The sequence below is a fragment of the Aulostomus chinensis genome, chromosome 3, assembly GCF_037954235.1.
Source record: "Aulostomus chinensis isolate RoL2024-O1b breed Wild chromosome 3, RoL_Achi_v1.0, whole genome shotgun sequence".
In the NCBI taxonomy this organism is placed as follows: Eukaryota; Metazoa; Chordata; class Actinopteri; order Syngnathiformes; family Aulostomidae; genus Aulostomus; species Aulostomus chinensis.
Window position 1 is genome coordinate 18,745,095 of NC_141322.1, and position 18,190 is coordinate 18,763,284.

At 41.4% G+C, this 18,190-nt stretch overlaps 2 protein-coding genes across 3 annotated transcripts; one reads left to right on the forward strand and one right to left on the reverse strand.

The window, feature by feature from the left end:
* Nucleotides 1-30: 30 nt before the first annotated feature.
* Nucleotides 31-12,513, reverse strand: LOC147268042 (protein polybromo-1-like). Of its 2 annotated transcripts, XM_086199272.1 has the most exons (30): nt 12,402-12,513; nt 10,999-11,147; nt 10,801-10,898; nt 10,537-10,684; nt 10,286-10,435; nt 9,447-9,563; nt 9,287-9,355; nt 9,104-9,202; nt 8,909-8,994; nt 8,742-8,827; nt 8,435-8,651; nt 7,442-7,583; nt 7,237-7,331; nt 6,866-7,145; nt 6,688-6,793; nt 5,941-6,580; nt 5,599-5,810; nt 5,322-5,507; nt 5,065-5,222; nt 4,441-4,692; nt 4,205-4,350; nt 3,838-3,995; nt 3,539-3,722; nt 3,121-3,322; nt 2,820-3,021; nt 2,585-2,737; nt 1,790-1,951; nt 1,410-1,462; nt 950-1,163; nt 31-527 (listed from the first exon to the last, which is right to left on the reverse strand). In XM_086199272.1, exons 2-30 carry the CDS (start codon nt 11,137-11,139, stop codon nt 364-366), a joined length of 4,920 nt encoding a protein of 1,639 aa, XP_086055398.1. In that variant the 5' UTR covers nt 11,140-11,147; nt 12,402-12,513; the 3' UTR covers nt 31-363. The 2 variants fall into 2 exon arrangements, with proteins under 2 accessions (XP_086055398.1, XP_086055400.1); XM_086199274.1 differs by lacking the exon at nt 1,790-1,951 and having other exon boundaries at nt 2,669-2,737.
* Nucleotides 12,514-14,082: 1,569 nt separating this feature from the next.
* Nucleotides 14,083-17,125, forward strand: wdr77 (WD repeat domain 77). The gene is made up of 10 exons (XM_086200753.1): nt 14,083-14,486; nt 14,698-14,883; nt 14,971-15,112; nt 15,325-15,374; nt 15,607-15,677; nt 15,797-15,854; nt 16,025-16,096; nt 16,315-16,423; nt 16,507-16,575; nt 16,647-17,125. Exons 1-10 carry the CDS (start codon nt 14,378-14,380, stop codon nt 16,792-16,794), a joined length of 1,014 nt encoding a protein of 337 aa, XP_086056879.1. The 5' UTR covers nt 14,083-14,377; the 3' UTR covers nt 16,795-17,125.
* Nucleotides 17,126-18,190: the final 1,065 nt, after the last annotated feature.

Sequence of the window (18,190 nt, forward strand, 5' to 3'; positions counted from 1 at the left end):
AATATGCTGAAATAACCTTTTAACACTTACCAGATGACAGCCTTTTTAATAGTTCAAGTGAAGCATGTCAAACATCAATATACAATCACTCCCACTTGGTAAACGCACACAAACATATTAAACTTCTCACATTTTAAATGTGAAAGCATGAAGGCATTCATCACAGAATGACAGTCGTAACATTAATGCACTTTGTTCAATATATCTAAAATGTTAAATGAAAAACAGCTTCACAACAGAAAGCAGCTCATGTGAATACAAACTTTTTTTTTTTTTTATAACAACAAAAGTTTACACTTTTAGTGAGCTTAAGCCCATTCCTGTTTCACAGGTGTGGGAACAGAGGCTCAGAACAGGAGCGTGTTACAGGTTGTATGTATGACGGATGTTGAGGGTGTCTCGCAGCATCAGGTCGCGCAGTCGCCAAAGCGCATCAGCCATTGTCTTGTGGGCCCCCTTACTCTTCAACCAGTGGGAGGGAAGTCTGCTCTCCTGCTCTTTTGTCAGGCGCACATCTTGTTTTTGAACTGTAAGTGTAAACACAGGCATTAAGGTTAAACTTGCAGTAGGATTTTCAATTACACTTAAAATAATTTGAAATATTAGGATTAACGAATGACATAAGCATTCCTTTTTTGTATATGTAAACAAGTTCCATGGCATGTGCCTTAACGCCGGAGCCAGACAACCCACATGAGCAGTGTGACTCACACGTGACTCCAGAATTGTGTCATCGTGAGGTCAGAAATCTTTCCATTCTTGTCTATGGGTTGCGCTCATCTCTCAGCAAAAATACACAGTGGAAATGATCGGTTGACACGACGACATCAAAACAGCAACACCTTTCAAAACATGCAGCCTTTACACCGAGTGAAAATGAAGCCCAGGCTGAAGACACCAATCACACAGATCACCTGCCATCACTGACCAGTAACAATAAAAGATGTACCTGTAAGGGCTTGGTCCCATTTGCTGATTGTAGATGATTCTGCAGTGAGGCCCTCGATGTATCGGAGGTACGCTTCAGAGTGAAGCAGTCTCTGAGACTTAGCTGGCGGTGTCACAAACAGTGGGGTGGAGGGCTGTTGGAGTGCAGGCTGTCCTAACTGACTTTGTCCTGGGTATGGTGGGGGAGCCTGCTGCCCTGACCCCATCAGACCCATCTGAACAGGAAACAAACAAGACCTCCCATTAGTTCATGCACAAACACACACACACACACATACACACACACACCACTAAGTATTTCCTCATCACTATAACTATTCTCAGTTAAGTGGGAAACTTTTACATAAGGGTCATGTTTAACAGTGTATTCCTTAGGATGAAAGCTACATTTCAAGTCAAATAAAGTGACATCAAATACAAATGAATTTATTTGTGGCAGCGGCAACAACAGAGCAGATTACCTGTGATCCATGAATGTTTCCTGCTCCAGCTCCACCTCCCATACCGTTGATCCCTGTGGTGATATTCAACATCGACACAAAATCAACAACTACAGTGGGAACTTGATATGAGTTTAGGTCATTAATCCTACATTAAAACGCATGACTTCAATTCAAACAGTTACGTACATTAGAACTCTCAGGAATGCCAATCATTGAAAGACAAATGCTTACTTGCCAATTGATTTTTACAACCTATAAGAACAACCTATCATGTCTCAGCTGAGGCCAAAGCGCCATCAGGTCACAGCCTATTGGTACAGGTAGCCCCTCCAGCAAGTCAGATTGGTAGACAGGAAGCAACTGCGTGGTAGGTGGGGTGGCTATGACAGCACTCTTACCAAAGTATGGCATTCCAGGGAACCCAGGCATAAGGGGCAGCAGATGTTGGGGACACAAAGACATCCCCATGTGATGTGGTGGTATGCCAGCCTTACTAACCATGTCTTCAACATGGCTGCGCAGGGGCATCATAGCTGACCTATATGCACCCACCATACTCTCTTAGGAAGGGACAGTAGTAACACAACACAGCAACATGCATCAGTGAAACATGCATCTGCTACTTCTCTACAAGCTTGCAATGACATGTGAGTGATCTATATAATGGAGATTAATGGAAAGAAACAGCTTAAAAATTAAAAATCAATAATACAGAGCACATGCGCTACTGTCAAGCACTGATTAACTTCTCAGATTTCAAATGGTGTGAAACAACATTTCAGGTTCATGTTTTATATTCAAATGCAAACAAAGCAGAGTTAGCTACATGGGCTATAATAGCAATGGTGTTAACATTGAAACATTAAGAGGTTGAATTACAGGCTTGCCATTTGAGTCAGGGGTTTTCAAAGTCTGAGGTTGTAGGCTTCCAAATTCATAAAAAAGATCTGTCCCCAGTTATTAAATGTTGCTAATACGTTAACTAATGTCATTAATTTACTTCCGTCCACACATCTCCCACTTTGGAAACCTTCTGATTCAAATGAAATAACGTTAGCGGCAAAGAGGATGAAACCATCACAAACATGCTGATACGGGGGTGAAGGGGAAATGTGAGCAAATCTAGCAGTTCAGCTTCTTATTCCAGCCTCCTAGATTACACAGGGGGTCCATCTGCATCTATGAGGGGTTACCTGACACAGGCGTCATGCTGGGATTTAGCATCCCCATGGGGGTTGGGGGAGGCACCACCCCCATCAGTGCCCCTACTGGGGTACCTGCTCTCGGGGACATCTGATGATGGGCCCTCTCGCGCTCCTGCTGCTCGGCCACTTTAGCTGCTCGCTCTGCAGTGCGTTAGAATATAACATTTGTGTGACTCACAATTCTCTAAGCACAAACATTTGGGTCAATATCTGTTCTTTGCACCTTCATACTCTGCTTTCCTGGAACCCTCCAGGTTCCTCCACTCTGTGCCGACGAGGCGGCTCAGCTCCCCAAAGGAGAAGTCTGGGTGCTGGGCTTTGATGACGGCCCGCATCTCACTGCTAAACAGGATGTAGCCGCTCATGTTGATCTTGCGCTTGGAGCCCTCCTTCTTTGAAAGGCCTTTAATGGATTTCGGAGTGGACTGCAACCATACACAGTTGAGCGCATTAAGAGAACGCTACAAGCTATACTTTTGAAGGCTTTTTACACGATGAAATACTTCAACTACAACCACTCTGACCTGCGGAGGAGTGTAAGGCATGATATCCATGTCACTACACATTGAGGACTGCATCTGAGGAAGAGAGTGATCTCCAAGCTCGCCATCATCATCACCAAGATCCTCCAGCTCCTCATCTGTCATATCAGCAAACTTTGCCTCCAGTTCCTCAATTTTCCTGTCCAGCAAAGGAGACGGCTCCTTCTGGGGAACTATAAGCTTCCTATATAAAGCAATCAGAAAAGTACACATCGTGTTCTCCAGATATAAGGGAACATTGTTGTTTTTTTGGTTCCAAACCAGGCAAAATTCACTTTTTTTAACATTAAGTCCAACAGATTTTTTTTCATTTTATGTACACTGTTCAGCACTGGACCATATCCAATTGATTAATGCAACCCACACGGGAGCATCTATTAGTGTATAAAAAGATTTCTACCTAAAATAGTAGATTTCATCCTCCACCACTTTCCCAGAGAGTGAAAAGCGCTTGAGACCCTTGAACTTCTTCATTTGCTTCTCACTCTCAATGTAGCGACTCTCACAGAGCAGGACGTTCTCTTCAGGCACCTCAGTTGGCCGACACGACAGGTAGTCCTTGAAGGATGAGACTATACACTTCCCTTAGGTAGAAGAGAACTGTCTCAATTGACACATTTTATGTTGCCTACTATATAAATTGACCAATAAATAAGTGAAATAATGTTAATCTCAACCCATTGTACATAGGGAGGATACCTATGATGCAGGTCATAGGACAAGTTTCCTCCAGGTTGCTGAGGAACACTTCCCTCTTGTAGAACATTTTAGTTGGTTCATGCTCCGTTTCCTCTGGGTGGATGAAGATAGGACCGAAAAAGTAGCCTGCTCCATCTCGCATCCACATTTTCTCAATCCTGTTCAATTTTTGGCAAAGTTTAAATGTCATATTGGACATCAGGTAAGCTTTGTGCGTAAACACCGACTAAATGTCAGCCAATGTAGAGTTCATGCACTCATGAATAAAAGGAAGTAGGAATGTGTGCGCTACAGCCATTTGGAACAGGTTTTTAGATTAAAATAAAGCCAACCATCAAACTTGTAACTTATAATACATTTACTCCACCTGCCCACACGGTGGCGCACTAGTCCATGAGAAGCAATGTAGACACAGTCTCCCACTTTCAGCCACAGGTTGTTGTAGAAGAGCTGCTCGTAGTACTGACAACCCGGCTCACCATTGGTCATATCCATGGGAACATCCTCCCTCTCCTATGACACAAAATGCATTCTTGACAGCGGTGAGAAGTTTTCATGTGTGTTCTGTCACAAAGAAGAAAAAAAACTAAATCTGGACTTTACCTTGTCAACAATGCTTTCGGTCAATTTGCTTTCTTCTGCTATCTCTTGTGGTTTCTCCTCCTGTTTGGGGGCAAACATGGATGCCACACGGACTACAGGCAGGGGGACCTCTCTCGGAACAAAGCGAACTGAGCTCAAGGGCATGGTCCACATCTTGATCTTCTTGAAGGACTTGGACTTGGCAGAGTAACGTGACTCGCAAACATAGACATCCTCTGCCCTGAAGCCTTCTGGGTGAAGTTTGAAGTACTCCTGAAATCCCAGACACCACAATAGTGTTCATGTACCGAAAGGTGGTGGAACGAATTAACAGGAAAAACTCAATAATTGAGAAATGACTGAAAGGTTTGATGAGAATGACAATGCCATGACTCTGAGGTTTTAGCCATTGCAGCCATCAGATGTCATCCTAATCCAACACTCTGGTGTTAGACTGCGTTCCTCACCATGTTCAGTGACACCAAAGTAGAATTCAAGACAATTGCAGAAGCTCTGTCACAGTGCATTGAAGCTGTTCTACTTGATCACTTGTCTATGTACATGTACCGTATGTTAATAATCTAGATTCCAAACAAAACTATTAACTATAACTACTAACAAATTCTTAGAAGAAACCACATTTACCTTCACAAACATCACCACACATTTCCCCAAAATCTTGCTAATAGGAGCTTTGTTGTAATAGTCGCTTTTAAAAACTTCCTTCTCCAAGAACTTCCGTGTGGCAAGATGAAAAGTTTCATTTGGCCTGTAGAACCAGCAGCCATAAAGCCACTTCTCACCTATTAAAAAGATTGACGAACAAACAGATGAAAAGTACTGTAAAGATGCAAAAATCTTGCAGAAACTTGAATTATTTTGTGATTGGATAAGAGACTGACCAGTGTCGTCCTGCCAAAGGCGTTCAATATAGATGATATGAGGTTGGAGGTTCGGCTCTGCAGGCTCCACATACACATAGTCCCCAACCCGGTACATACTGTCCTTGAAGCTGCAGTCTTGACTGTATGTGCGCTGCATGCTAGACTGCCACGATCCTCCTGTGGAGTCCTCCCTCTTCTCAGCCTCTGGAAATTCACAGCATGCTCACTTATTAGGGGTTTTATACATGGATTCTTTTTGTATTAAGAGATTTTTAATAAATATAAAACAGAATACCTCTTTTCTCCTCTTCTCTCTTTATTTTGTCCTCCTCAAACTCTTTGGGAAGTTTCTCTTTCTTCTCCTTTTCCACATCGCTATGCAGATGTTTGGAGGTGTAGCTCAGAGCAGGAGACATCAAGATTTCTCCATTCTTACAGAGCTCATCTCGGATCCTGATGAAGAACTGCTGCAGCTCCACTGCATCTTCAAAGATCTCAGAGTCAGTCCTGTAATTGACAGAGAGTGTAATGCTAACTCTAGCTCTGTTTAATACAATAACTGCCCTGCATGAACAATAAATGACAACAGATTAGATGACTCATTTAATTTGGTGTGGGAGTGTCAACTTTACCTCACCTATTCAGACGTCTAGCTTTTTCCAGGACTTCGAACATGTGGTCCTGGAACACATCCAGCCTCTTGTAACATCCACGGTCTACATTCTTCCTGATGATCTCAAAATTGAGCTGCGGCCTCTCTGGGTTTGCTGGATCCATGGCAGGGATCTCAGCAAGTGAATCACTGTAGCAGCGGCCCTCATCATCTTGGTGACCGAGCACAGAGACAAAGAGGCTGCGGATGAGTTCCTGTATGAGTCGGGGCACATCAGGCACATAGGTGTCATCTCCTCCATCCAGGTCATGCCTCGTCTCTAACAGCACCCTGTGCAGGACTAGAGCGTCCCGGTAGATCAGAGACTCTGGCTCATTGTAAGTACAGGCATTGTTGAACATAAGCACCAGGTCCTCCACCAGTGCATCTACATCCTGGTACTTATTAGCCAACATGTGGCTCTTGATCTTCTCCATGTCCACTGGTTTCTTGATGGCGATGTAGTAATCAGGCAACTCAGCGCGGGACGGCAGCCGCAGAAAGATGGTGCTGAGGCGACGGCCCCGCTTATCTGTGTAGTTCTTGACAGACTCATAAAGCTCATTCAGCTTCTGCTGCAAAGGAGTGAGATACTTGGACTTCTTCAGAGTGAGGCTGTTCTTTCCTGCATTACATAAAGTTTGTTTCTATTAATAGTAATAATAGTAGTGTTTTTTGTTGAGTGGCACAGCAATTTACATGGATTTAATGAAGCCATGTGATGTCACCTACTTATTTTCAACTTTGTGGTCATGATGTCTTCTTCATCTATCACTGGCCCAAGATCCTTGCGTCTGTCTTTCATTATTTTCTCTAGAATGTCAGCATCGTTGTAGACCTGCAACACAACAATGTTTATCCTAAATAGAAGAGTAAATGAAAACTTAAAATTACATGAAGAGCATCTCACCTGGGAGCCTTCTTCATTGTAGTGTCGAGCGTTTCGAAACATCAGCTTCATATCCTCCACCATTGCATCTTCAGTCATGTACTTGTCGGAGCGGATGCTGTGCTCAATGGTCCTGAGGTCCATTGGTTCGAGGATGACCTTGTAGTAGTCCGGGTAGTCTTTCTTGGAGGGTTTCACCATGAAGAGGTCACACAATCTACGACCAGTGCCGGCTTCTCGTGCATCAGTCACAGCGGCAAAGAGAGCTTTCATTCGGTTTTTCTTTGTGTTCTTCTTGTGACTGGTAACATGGTAGAGATAGATAAAGAGCTGTCACACACTCTTAAAACGCAGTCAAGAGAGCTGAGTGAGTGAGGCGTAATAATGTGCACCTTTTTCTCTTTGTGCTGCTGGTGTCAGAAGTGGCGCAGGAGAGCATGCTGTCTCCATCATCATCATCTCTCTGTAAGAACTCCTTCCTCTTCATCTAAAGAGTTGACAGGACATATATGAATCTGCTTCTCCAGAGCAACACAAAGCTGACAGAGTCTCTAAAATGTTGTTCGACCATGTCCATTCGGAAGAGTTGAGACTGACCTGCTGGATGTGTTGGAGTTTGAGTGCACGCTTATAGATGGAAGAGTGAGGAACATTGTACCGTTTGGCGTTCTCAAACATCAGCGTCAGATCAGAGTCAATATGCTCAACACTCTCATATTCGTTGTTCTTCATCTTGTTCCTGTGGGGAATTACGGGCTCTCACATTTGGGAAGGAGGGCACAGAAATACTGTATTGTACAGTGAGTGTGTGTGATGCCGAAGGGGTAGAAAATAAAAAGAGACTGTTGGTGAAACAAAAGAGACACATCAATGATGAAAACATGTACAACTGAGTCAATGAAGCAAAGCAGGATGAGTTTCCACTTCATTTCTATTTGCATAAAAAGGCAACTTTCAACACCACTGCCACTATGCTCACCACTGCATATTTAATTCAAATTCATATTTTCTGGGATAAGATACATAATTGTTGTGAATTCAAAGCATCTGTTTAAAGAGTTGGTACATCTATTGATAAAATAATTACACTGATTAGCAACCATTCTAGAAGATTCGGTATAGAAAAGCACCATTTTGAGCTTTTCTTCATGGAGTAAACTATCTTTTAGATCTTAAACCTGGATCAAACCTTTATCTTTAAAAGGTTTTTTTATTTACAAAAGTTTAAGGGTTACACAAAAAGAATCAACTTTGAAGTAATAAAACTGTCAACTATCAAGACATTAAATCCACACTGAATCCTTTTTGTGACATCCCAAAATGCAGAGAGTGAAGACAGCTATTTTTACACAGAGTCTGACTAAAAACTGAAGATGCCAATCCACGTTTCTTCCCTACATTCTACATTGAAGTTTCCTTACAGAATTTCCAATCCTGATATAAATTAAGTGTTTTTTGAGTGCTTCTTAATCTCAGCCTATGAATTTAAGGCTCTGGTATTATCCATGTAAGCGTAGCCATTGTTGAGTAGCTAATCACTTGGTTGTTTGGTGAACATATGAGATGAGGCCAGCTCTGTTTTGATCATACTTGATCTGATGGAGGCAGATGGGCTGGCTGATCTGCTGGTAGTAGTCCGGGTAGTCCTTCCTGGAGGGAAGCTGCAGGAAAGGCTCGGAGATTAACTGGCCCTGGCTGTTTCTAGCGCCACGTACTGCTTCGTACAGCTGGAAGATGGGGTTACTCATGTCGATGTTAGAGGTCATGCTCTCCGCCTCAGACTCCACCTCATCATAGTGGACAGACCCTAAACGATAGAGGAGTAAAGAAATAATCATTAGATCTGATCAGACGCTGCAGGAAATGCATGGTAATCAATGGCTACTTCATCATGTACCTGAGAGTATGCCTTCCTCATCGCTTTCATACTGAAGGGCCATGGTGATAGCTGAGAGGCGGTCTCCCTGTGCAGACCTTTTATTCCTGTGCGAGAATTAAAATGACTTGGATATTCAAATTCATTCTGTTGTAGAATTAAAGGTTAATTTATAGTTCCTTCTGTACCTAATACGAATGCTGGACTTGATTGGTTCTCCATGTTCTATCTCAGACTTCTTTTGTGAGAAAATCTTTTTAATGGTGTTTGCATCCTGGAACACAGAGGTTAGTCACAGATGTGTGTGTGTGTGTGTGTGTGTGTGTGTGTTGAGCACTACAAATTACAAGTGTTATGTATTTTAATATCCATGACAATCTCACCTTAAACACTTGTGATCCAGGCTCATTATAGGTTTTGGCATTTTTGACCAGCAGATCTATGTCTTTAGCCATGGCATTAACACTCCTGTAGTGGCCCATCTAAAACCAAACACATTTACCGGTTATTAAATTTTCATGAATAACAAAAAGCCTATTTAAAAAAAGACAAAGGAAGTGTACCACCTGAATCTTTTGAGCGATGATTTTCAGATCTATTGGCTCCTTAATAATGGCATAATAATCTGGGTATTGCTACATTTAAAAAAAAAAAAAAAGGAAAAGCACATCAACGCATAGTAAAGTCATTTAGTAGAAAACTGAGGTCCCACTGAGTTGCTCCTACCACTTTAGAGGGCAGCCGCTGGAACAGCTCACTGACCAGGCGGCCGGTGGGCTCAGTATACGTCACCACTGCATCCAGGAGCTGCTCGAGGGCTTCTCTCAAGCAGGTCGGTGCGCGCTGCTAGTAGTCACACAGTTGAGACAAGGAAACAGTGTATGACAGCTCCATGCATGTCCCCGCTCCATGTATTTGCACTTTTTTTACATTACTTTTATTGACCCTGGAGTCAGATTAGGATTCCAAAGAGTGACTGGAGATTTGATTTGTGAATCTTATTCTTGTTTTGTTTTTTTCACCCTGCTTTACTGGTCTTGTTAGTATTTGTGCAAGTGCTACTTTTTGGATCAATGTATGCATTCGTATGGCTCTCAAAATCATAAGCCAGTGTGACATGTGGCCAAATACATGTTTTATGGGACTATTTTCATACCACTATTTCTATTTTTATAGCAAAAAACTACCCTGATATATCGTCTCCCTGTAGTGATTTACCACCTCTACAGTGACACACTGCTTATAAATCTAAACTACAGTAAAATCCGATCTGATTCCAAACAGATGCAGTGAGCTTTCACCTTGATTCTTTGATGCAACATGGCATTATCACATTTAAATAGTCTATTTAGATGTAACGGGTACTTCAAGTATGCATTCATACAATGAAAATAAATACAAAAAAATGCTCCTAAGTCTTTAAATAATATGTACCATTAAAAAAAAAACCTTTGTGTTGTGACAGACAATGGATTAAACGGATTACAGAAACTCTGACATCACAATGGTTATTATTTATACTATGTTCTGACTGAAGAGTCACACTGGAAGTATGAAAGTATCACCTCATCTTCAGTGGACCCCCCGGGGTTGTCTTGCACATCATACCCATCCTCATCATCCTCATCATACTCCCCGCGCTGAACAAACTCATTCCTGGTTCTCTGGTAAAGGTCCCACAGTTTACAGGCGGCCCTGTACTCAGGACTCTCGGACTACACACAAGAGAAACTTTCATTTTAAGGAATGTATCTTATTTCCTTAACCCTTTCCACACAACTTTTATTGTAATGTGCATTTGTGATCGCTCCGTTACCTTATAATATGTTTTTGCATTGTTGAATAAGAGCTGAAAGTCACTGGTGAGTTGTTCAACATCGTCATATTCCTCCATTTTTAATTTCTGCTGGATCTTCATCATGTCAATCGGCTGAGACACAACATGGTAATAGTCTGGCTGATTCCTGTGAATGGAGAGATTTAACTACTCAGCCAGATGTCTAAATGAAACTGATTGATATTAAAACCATTTTGGAACGCATGAATGACAAACTAATCCTTCTCTCGTTCTTTCTCCGACCTTCGTTTGGGAGCTCGGATGAACAGCTCACACAACATCCTGCCCTGGTCATCTTTGTAATCTCTGATTGTGTTGTACAGTTCATGACATACAGCAATCTGCAAGGCATAAAAGAAATCCCCATGTCAGCTCCTGAATTAATCTAAACGCAAGCATAATCCTGACAAAATTTTCATATGCAGGAACGATAAAAATTACAGGATCCACTGTGGGAACGTTTGATGTTCGTCTCCTCTTTCTCCCAACGGATGACATTAATGAGGAAGGTTGGCTATCATCAAAATCTCCACCACTCACACTGCTAGAGGGGGACGTCGCCCTTCTCCTTTTCAAGGCCATGGTGAATCCTTAAAGTCAATAACAAGGGTCACAACATAGAGTAGATTGCACATAAAATATCACATGCCTACTTTTTTCATCAGTAGAACAGTTTAAAAGCTAATATTCCTCATCAAACGTTTCCCTTGACTTGAAACTAAAAACACCTTCATTGTGTTTTGGTTGATGGCGTCCTACAGATTCCCAATATTTTAGCGCAGAATTATTTGTCCCTAATTCTTTGTTTTCTTCTTTCAGTAGCTTCCATGTAAAGTGACTTTGATACACCAAATTAATTAAAAGTAAATATCCTTTGTAAGGAGCTCTTTGCCTTGAAATTGTTACAACAAAGCTTTTTAGCTCCTGCGTGGTGCAGCGCCTCTCAGCCTGAGTAGGAAAAATGCCAACCTGCTGAAACATCAAAATAAATAGATAAACTGAACACATCAGATTACACCACATTTTTATGTTTGCAAGTGTTTAAAGTGAGTGAAATTCCCAAAGAGCTGAAAACATAAACCAAAGATCTATACATGAACGTCATCCTTTTCATTTGGTTAAAATTTATTTAGAATATGTATTGTAAAAAAAAAAAAAAAAGGATCATGCAGGAACTAGTATATTATACAGTATAATTAAACAGCCTTATAATGCATTCTTCCTTAATATTCAAATTTCATCTGTTCCAGGGAGGTGGTGATTTGTTTAATTCATCTTTTTTTTTTTTTTTTTTTACATTTTTGACGCTGTAAAACTAATATATTGCCCATTCTATTTTTATAATTTATGGAGAGAGAAAAAACTGGGAAATATTTGATACACATGAGCTCGGACCCTTAATAAATACATTTCTTCAGATAAAAAAACAAACACCGACAAACTCCTCTCTCATCAAACAACCAAATTAAGCAATTCCCTTTCGAAGATTTTCCACTTCTATTCACTGAGGAAAGGTGACAGCCCTGCCAGCTGATTTTAATCACCTGCGATGACATTTCATCAAAGGTGGGCTAGTGTGTCCCCTGGCTGCAGCTCGGTGTATACACGCCAGCAGCGGGGAGCTAACATTAGCCACATCTGTCCACATACCTGAGCGTCACTCACTCGAGCGTTACCAGGTACAACCCGGGCGACAGCTAACGTTAGCTTAACCTGACACATAACGGTTAGCCTTCAACATCTCCGAGAGCCCAGACAAAAGGCGTAAACGTCTAAATGCATCGACGACACTTTGATTTTATGCGACAATTCGGTTTATCAACGTGATGTAGTTGGGCGCCTACCTTTACTGAACACGTCTAGACCCACAAAATCTTTACCATCAAGACAGCCAATCACTTATCGATTTTAAAAAAAGGGACAGCAGTGTGAAGCTACCTGCAACTTAGTATATACTTCCGTTTATTGACTTTCAAAAGAAAAGCTTTTATTTAGGCGTTCATGTAACTGAAAATTAATTTATACTTTTTTCTTTTTCCACTGTAAAAGGGAGGTGATTCAATAAAAAATAAAGTATAATTGTCACAGTTTTGTGCGATAACCAATGCAAGGCAGATGGAACAAGTAAATATATACCAATTCATTAAATACCACTTTATTAATTTCCTGTTGGTTGACGTGCACTTGACAGGTAACCTCGGCGTGGAACATGGACAGAAGCGTCTCAATTCATCTCATCTCTTGGTTTATCTCCACATGTGCCTCATTTATGATACATTACACAATGGAGAATTCCATCGGGAAGAACCTAGGATTTCTGACCGAAACTGAAAATAATATTCATATCCACGTTTTAATTGAAAGGTCATTGTGTGTGTAGAAAATACCCTTCATAGGTATCTTAAAAAAACAAAAAAACACCTTGTTTCACAGACTCCTCATCAAACTTTCTTCATGACCTTTGGGAAATATAATCATTTTTGTCCTCACCAAAAAGGATTTCCTCCTACCTTACTGTGTTTTGACCAGATGGAGACCAAAGTAATTTACCCCAATTAAATATACCAATATAAATACCCCCCCACACCCCCTAATTCAGCTGCTGTACATGTTTGTGGTACACGTGGACTGACAAATAAGATTTCAACAAATGTAGGCTGTCATAGGTTCACCTGGAACCGTAGCAGTGAGGTGTGCTTTGCCTCCTGATACTCTTACAAGATTCTACACACTGGTCCTTTAAAATCTCCTTATCTCAATTATTACAAAAAATATGTAACTACAAGGAGACATGCTGATGTTATTATTAAGAAATTGGTTATATTGAGGTTTTACTGTGTGCCATATCTGAAATAAAAACAAAGACTGACACAACACAATTGGGTTTTGGGTTGTTGACATGCAAAAGATGATACAGGGCATGTAGCACAACAAGCACCAGGCAGCTACATTGATCTGTTAATCAAATAATTAATGAAAAGCAGTGGTGGGAGAAGTATGCAATTATTGTATTTAAGTAATTGTCGAAATACCCCCCCCCCCTAAAAAAAAATTATACTCCATTCCGTTGGTTAGGAAGTATTTGACATTGAGAATACATACATTTTAGAAATACATATTCTTTGTGATATTTGTGTACACCAGTGGTTGGGAGCATTCAGTCCTCAGCACACTGTTCTTTTATGTCTCATCTCATTGTCCTCTTCAAGTTCCTAAGATTCAAATATGAAAGTCACCATTTTTACACTCAAAATCTTTCTCATCAAAGTAACTAGTAACTGATGGGCTCTGATAAATGGAGTGCAAAGTATAACATTTACTCTGAAATGTAGTGGATCAAAAATAAAAAGTCAACTAAAGTATGAGTATTCCAGCAAAGTAAAGATACTTCAACGATGTTGTAAAGTACATTGCTTATACTTTATATTCACTTTTCCCCACCACTGCCCAGTAACAGCTCATGCAAACTGCAGTAAAACATTATCTCCAGGTGATGGCGGTCATGCCACATCCATTGTAGCATCCATCACATACCCTCAAAGAAGAGTCAAAACCAACGAAGAAGAAACAGCCAGGACATGTCTGTCGGTCGCATGTGTTGCCACTTGTTCATTCATTTTTGAAACGATAACTTTAACGCTAACACTTCCTGGTTGTTGTTTTTTTCATGGGTTTTAGAGTTTAAAAAAATTCTAATATTTTCGGAATAAACGAAACTATTTAGTTTGGAGACGGTTTTCTGCTAGCTAGCTGACGCGAACCTTGGCTCTGGAGTTGTGTGCAGAATTCAGCAATTGAAGACTTCAAAAGCGTTGTCTGGATGAAAAGTGCGGTGGATACAAGTATGATCAAGGAAAACAGATGGAATATCCCCCCCAATGCTCCTGCCTGCATGGAGAAGCACCTGTGCTCGGTGCAGTACAGAGCAGGTCGGTAACCAACCAAGCTAGCTGGATGTAAACACGTGGTGATGTTCTTAGGTTTATTATTGGTTTGCTTACATCTTTTAAAGCGCGTACTTTTTCCCTGCTTTGTTAAATAGGTACTGCATTTCTGAAGTTAAACTGCCAGGGTGTTTGGATGCTGGGTGGTTACAGCTGAGTGTTTTGTTGAATTTGTTCCCATTGTCTCTCTTCCCAGACGGCACCATGCTGCTGGGTGCCTCCAGCCTCAGTGGCAGAAGCTGGCAAGGCTCTGTGTGGATCTACAGCAGCCCAGAACAAGCCCCCAATGAGGGCTTCTGCAAAGCTGGTGTGCAGACTGAGGCTGGTGTCATTGATGTAAAATGGGTGTCAGAGAAAGGTGTCGTGCTTGCGTCAGATTCTGGTAAGGGGATTGTTCTGCTATTAATGATAAATTAAAATAGTGCAATTGAAAATTGTTAGTTCAGCTGGATTTTGTTTGATTGTGCAGGTGCCTTGGAGCTCTGGGAGTTAGCAGAGGATGAGCGCCTGCTGGTGAATCGCTTCACCAAACACGATCATGACAATATTGTAACCACAGTGAGCCCAATGGCTGGAGCTGGGAGTGCTGTCACTGGGAGCATGGACTGCAGGTGAGACACACACACACATACCCTCTTGTATGAAGGATCACTGAGGAACTGATGCGTGTAAGATTGTTGCCTCTGCCAAGAAGGTTTTGTTTTTGGTGTTTCTGCTTTGGTTTGTTTGCTTGCAGGATTATACTAGATCTGTTTGTTATAAGATTTCAAACTTGTTATCAAGCTTTCCGTCACAGTTGATGCTCCGCCTCTCTTCACTGCAGAATTAAAGTTTGGGATCTTGGTCAGGAGATGGTTGTTACCACATACAGCGGTAAGGAAAGGTCTCAGAAGTCCCTCTGATTAACTGGATGGTTAGAATAAACTTGATTTTTCTATAACTTTTTAATCTTTTGAAAAGATAAAATCATCTTCAAATGGTTCTTTTTTTTTCCTGTTTTCCATCGAAGTGTTGCATAGCTGACTTTGAAAAATGTATAGTTGTTATCATTACAAAAAGCCTAAATAAACACGTCTCTTGACCTTTCTTTGTTTTCCTCCACCAGCTCACACACAGCCAGTCAGCTGTGTCGCCTGCAGCCCTACAGACGATTCTCTCTTCATCTCCTGCGGTCAAGTAAGTTTCTGGCTGAAAAAAAAAAAAGTGGACATTATTTCTGCAAGTACTCTATTTCAGAGAGAGAGATGAAATGACACTTCAGTTCATTTAAGTGTGTGTTGTTTTCTGCCTTGCAGGATGGACGTGTGTTGATGTGGGACAGGAGGAAGCCAAACAAACCGGCCTCTAGAATAGGTGAGCAGCATCCCAGTGTGGACAAGCAGGCTTTTATGAAAAGATAGGCACTTTTTTTAATCTTTTGTTTTATGACTGATTTAACACACTTGACTTGAGCCAGGTACAGCTGGAATATTATTACTGTCAGGATGCGTCTTCCCTGGCCATAATCATTGTATTTGTCTCAGATTCAGAGGACTCCTGCTGCTTGCCTACCACTGTTGCTTGGCACCCAAACCACAGAAGCACCATTGCTTTTGGTAAGAATCCACATTTTGAGCACGTGACTTAAGCTACCTTGGAGCATACAAACCAGCCTAAAAGACCAGTTAATCAAGGAGAGCGTGTGCATGGAGGGATGATAACCATGTCCCCAGCTGCTAAAACGCTGATTTGGAGTCAGCGGTTCAGTCTTGTAGTTGTTTCACTGCTGATTGTTGATGTAAATACCTCAGAAGTGGCGATTGTTGTGCCTCAGGTGATGAGCTGGGCAGGGTGACAGTGAAGGATTGCGTGTCATCAGAGCCGACTCGTGTGAAGAACGTCCACAACAGCAGAGTCAATGGGCTCGCCTTTTCTACACACAGGTAAAAATAACTCTTCTCACAGTGTTTGTAGTCCGCTTCCCTGTTTCTCCTCTAACTAGCCTTGTTCCTTGTTTGTTTTTCAGTGCCTCCTTGCTGGCCTCCATCAGTGATGACTGCTCGCTTGCTGTCCTGAACGCCGAAATGCAAGAAATGTGAGTGTCTGCGCCATACTGAAAATATTCTCACATATTCACCACACTAACTGTGCATCCTTCCTCTGTAGACTGAGAGATCGGCAGCACCGAGACTTCATCAAGGGTGTCAGCTGGCTCCATGGGGGCTCCAACACACTCACAACTGTCGGCTGGGATCACCTGGTGCTTCATCACACGGTGGATCCGTCTGCCAGAACTCCTAACTCCTCAGACTGAAGGGATGGTCTCATAAACCTTTAGCAGAGCACGGTTTAAATTACTTGTCCCCTTATTTTTGAGGGGTGTAAACTAGAGACATGGATTCACGTCTCTCGTTCTCCAGATATGTGCACAGTATGTCGACCTTTGCTCTTCCAGTCCTGCCTCAATGCATTATTGCTCCAGCGTATGACAGTGTCTCTCTATCTCCCTACCTCCCTCTCTCTCTATCTCCCTCCCTCTCTCCACTAACATTTCCATCCCTCTGTAATTGCATATGAAGAAACTACTTTGTATTGCATAGTTTTACATTAAAAATTACTTCGTGTTGTTATAGCAAGATCACTTTGATAGTCTTGTATTTCCTGTTACCAGCTGCAACACCTGAACACTGAAACTTTTAGGGGATGAAAGTATGATCACTGTATATTTCACATCTATATGATGGAAAAAAAAACCCAGAAATAATAGTGATAGTTGAAATGTTTTTTACCACAGTGGCAGTGTGGCTCAGTGCATCAGTCCACCGTTTTCTCAAAAAATATTTTGAGGCCATGAGATATCACTTCTTCCCTCAGTTCAGTTGTTTTATATTTTTGAACAAATTATATCATGTGGTCTTAAAGTAATTAAATTGAGGGAACAAGATGTGTCTTGTGGCCTCAAAATAGGTTGTTCCTCTTTATTCCAGACGTTACCTTGAGCCACACTGCTACCACAGCAAAACCCAAAAACAATACAACTCAAAATAATTGGCCTCAAAATATGTTTTTGTTTGTTTTTTTATAATTTTCTCTGTCTGGTGAAAGCTCTGGAATCAAGTTAATAATTTAAAGTTAATAAGGTGAACAAGATATTCTGTTGTGGGAACAAGATAAATTACACAGAGAAAGAGTAGAAATGTGAGGGACAGCGGAGTCTGGAGACTTCACCGTAAATCTCAGCTGACTTTACGCGTACTGCTACTTGACAAATGGCCTGTAAAAGACACGACACGCTGATGGAAGGCATTTAGCTCAGAGCACAACCGCCTACGACATGCCTGAGCATGTCATGTCGCTGGAAAGTCCTTGTTTGACAAGTTGCTAGTTGGTTTTTTCATTTAAAATTCCCTTCGTTATTTATTATTATCACAGACGGTGTGTTTTATATTGTGTGTGTATGCAAGTGTTACATCATGATGTATTGTAAGTTGAGGCATAAAGCAGCATCCCAAATAAGCCAAGCTGATTTGGGGCTCCTGCATCTAAGGAACAAGACAAATGTCTGGATTCGTATCACATGACTAGGACTTGACTCATGTCATAAAACTGATTACGTCAGACTTGATGCGGTAAAATAAGTGAACATAGTGACTTGTAGTTTCTCTTTGGCTTTAACCATTTGGCTCAAATACTTCATGTTTAACCACTCA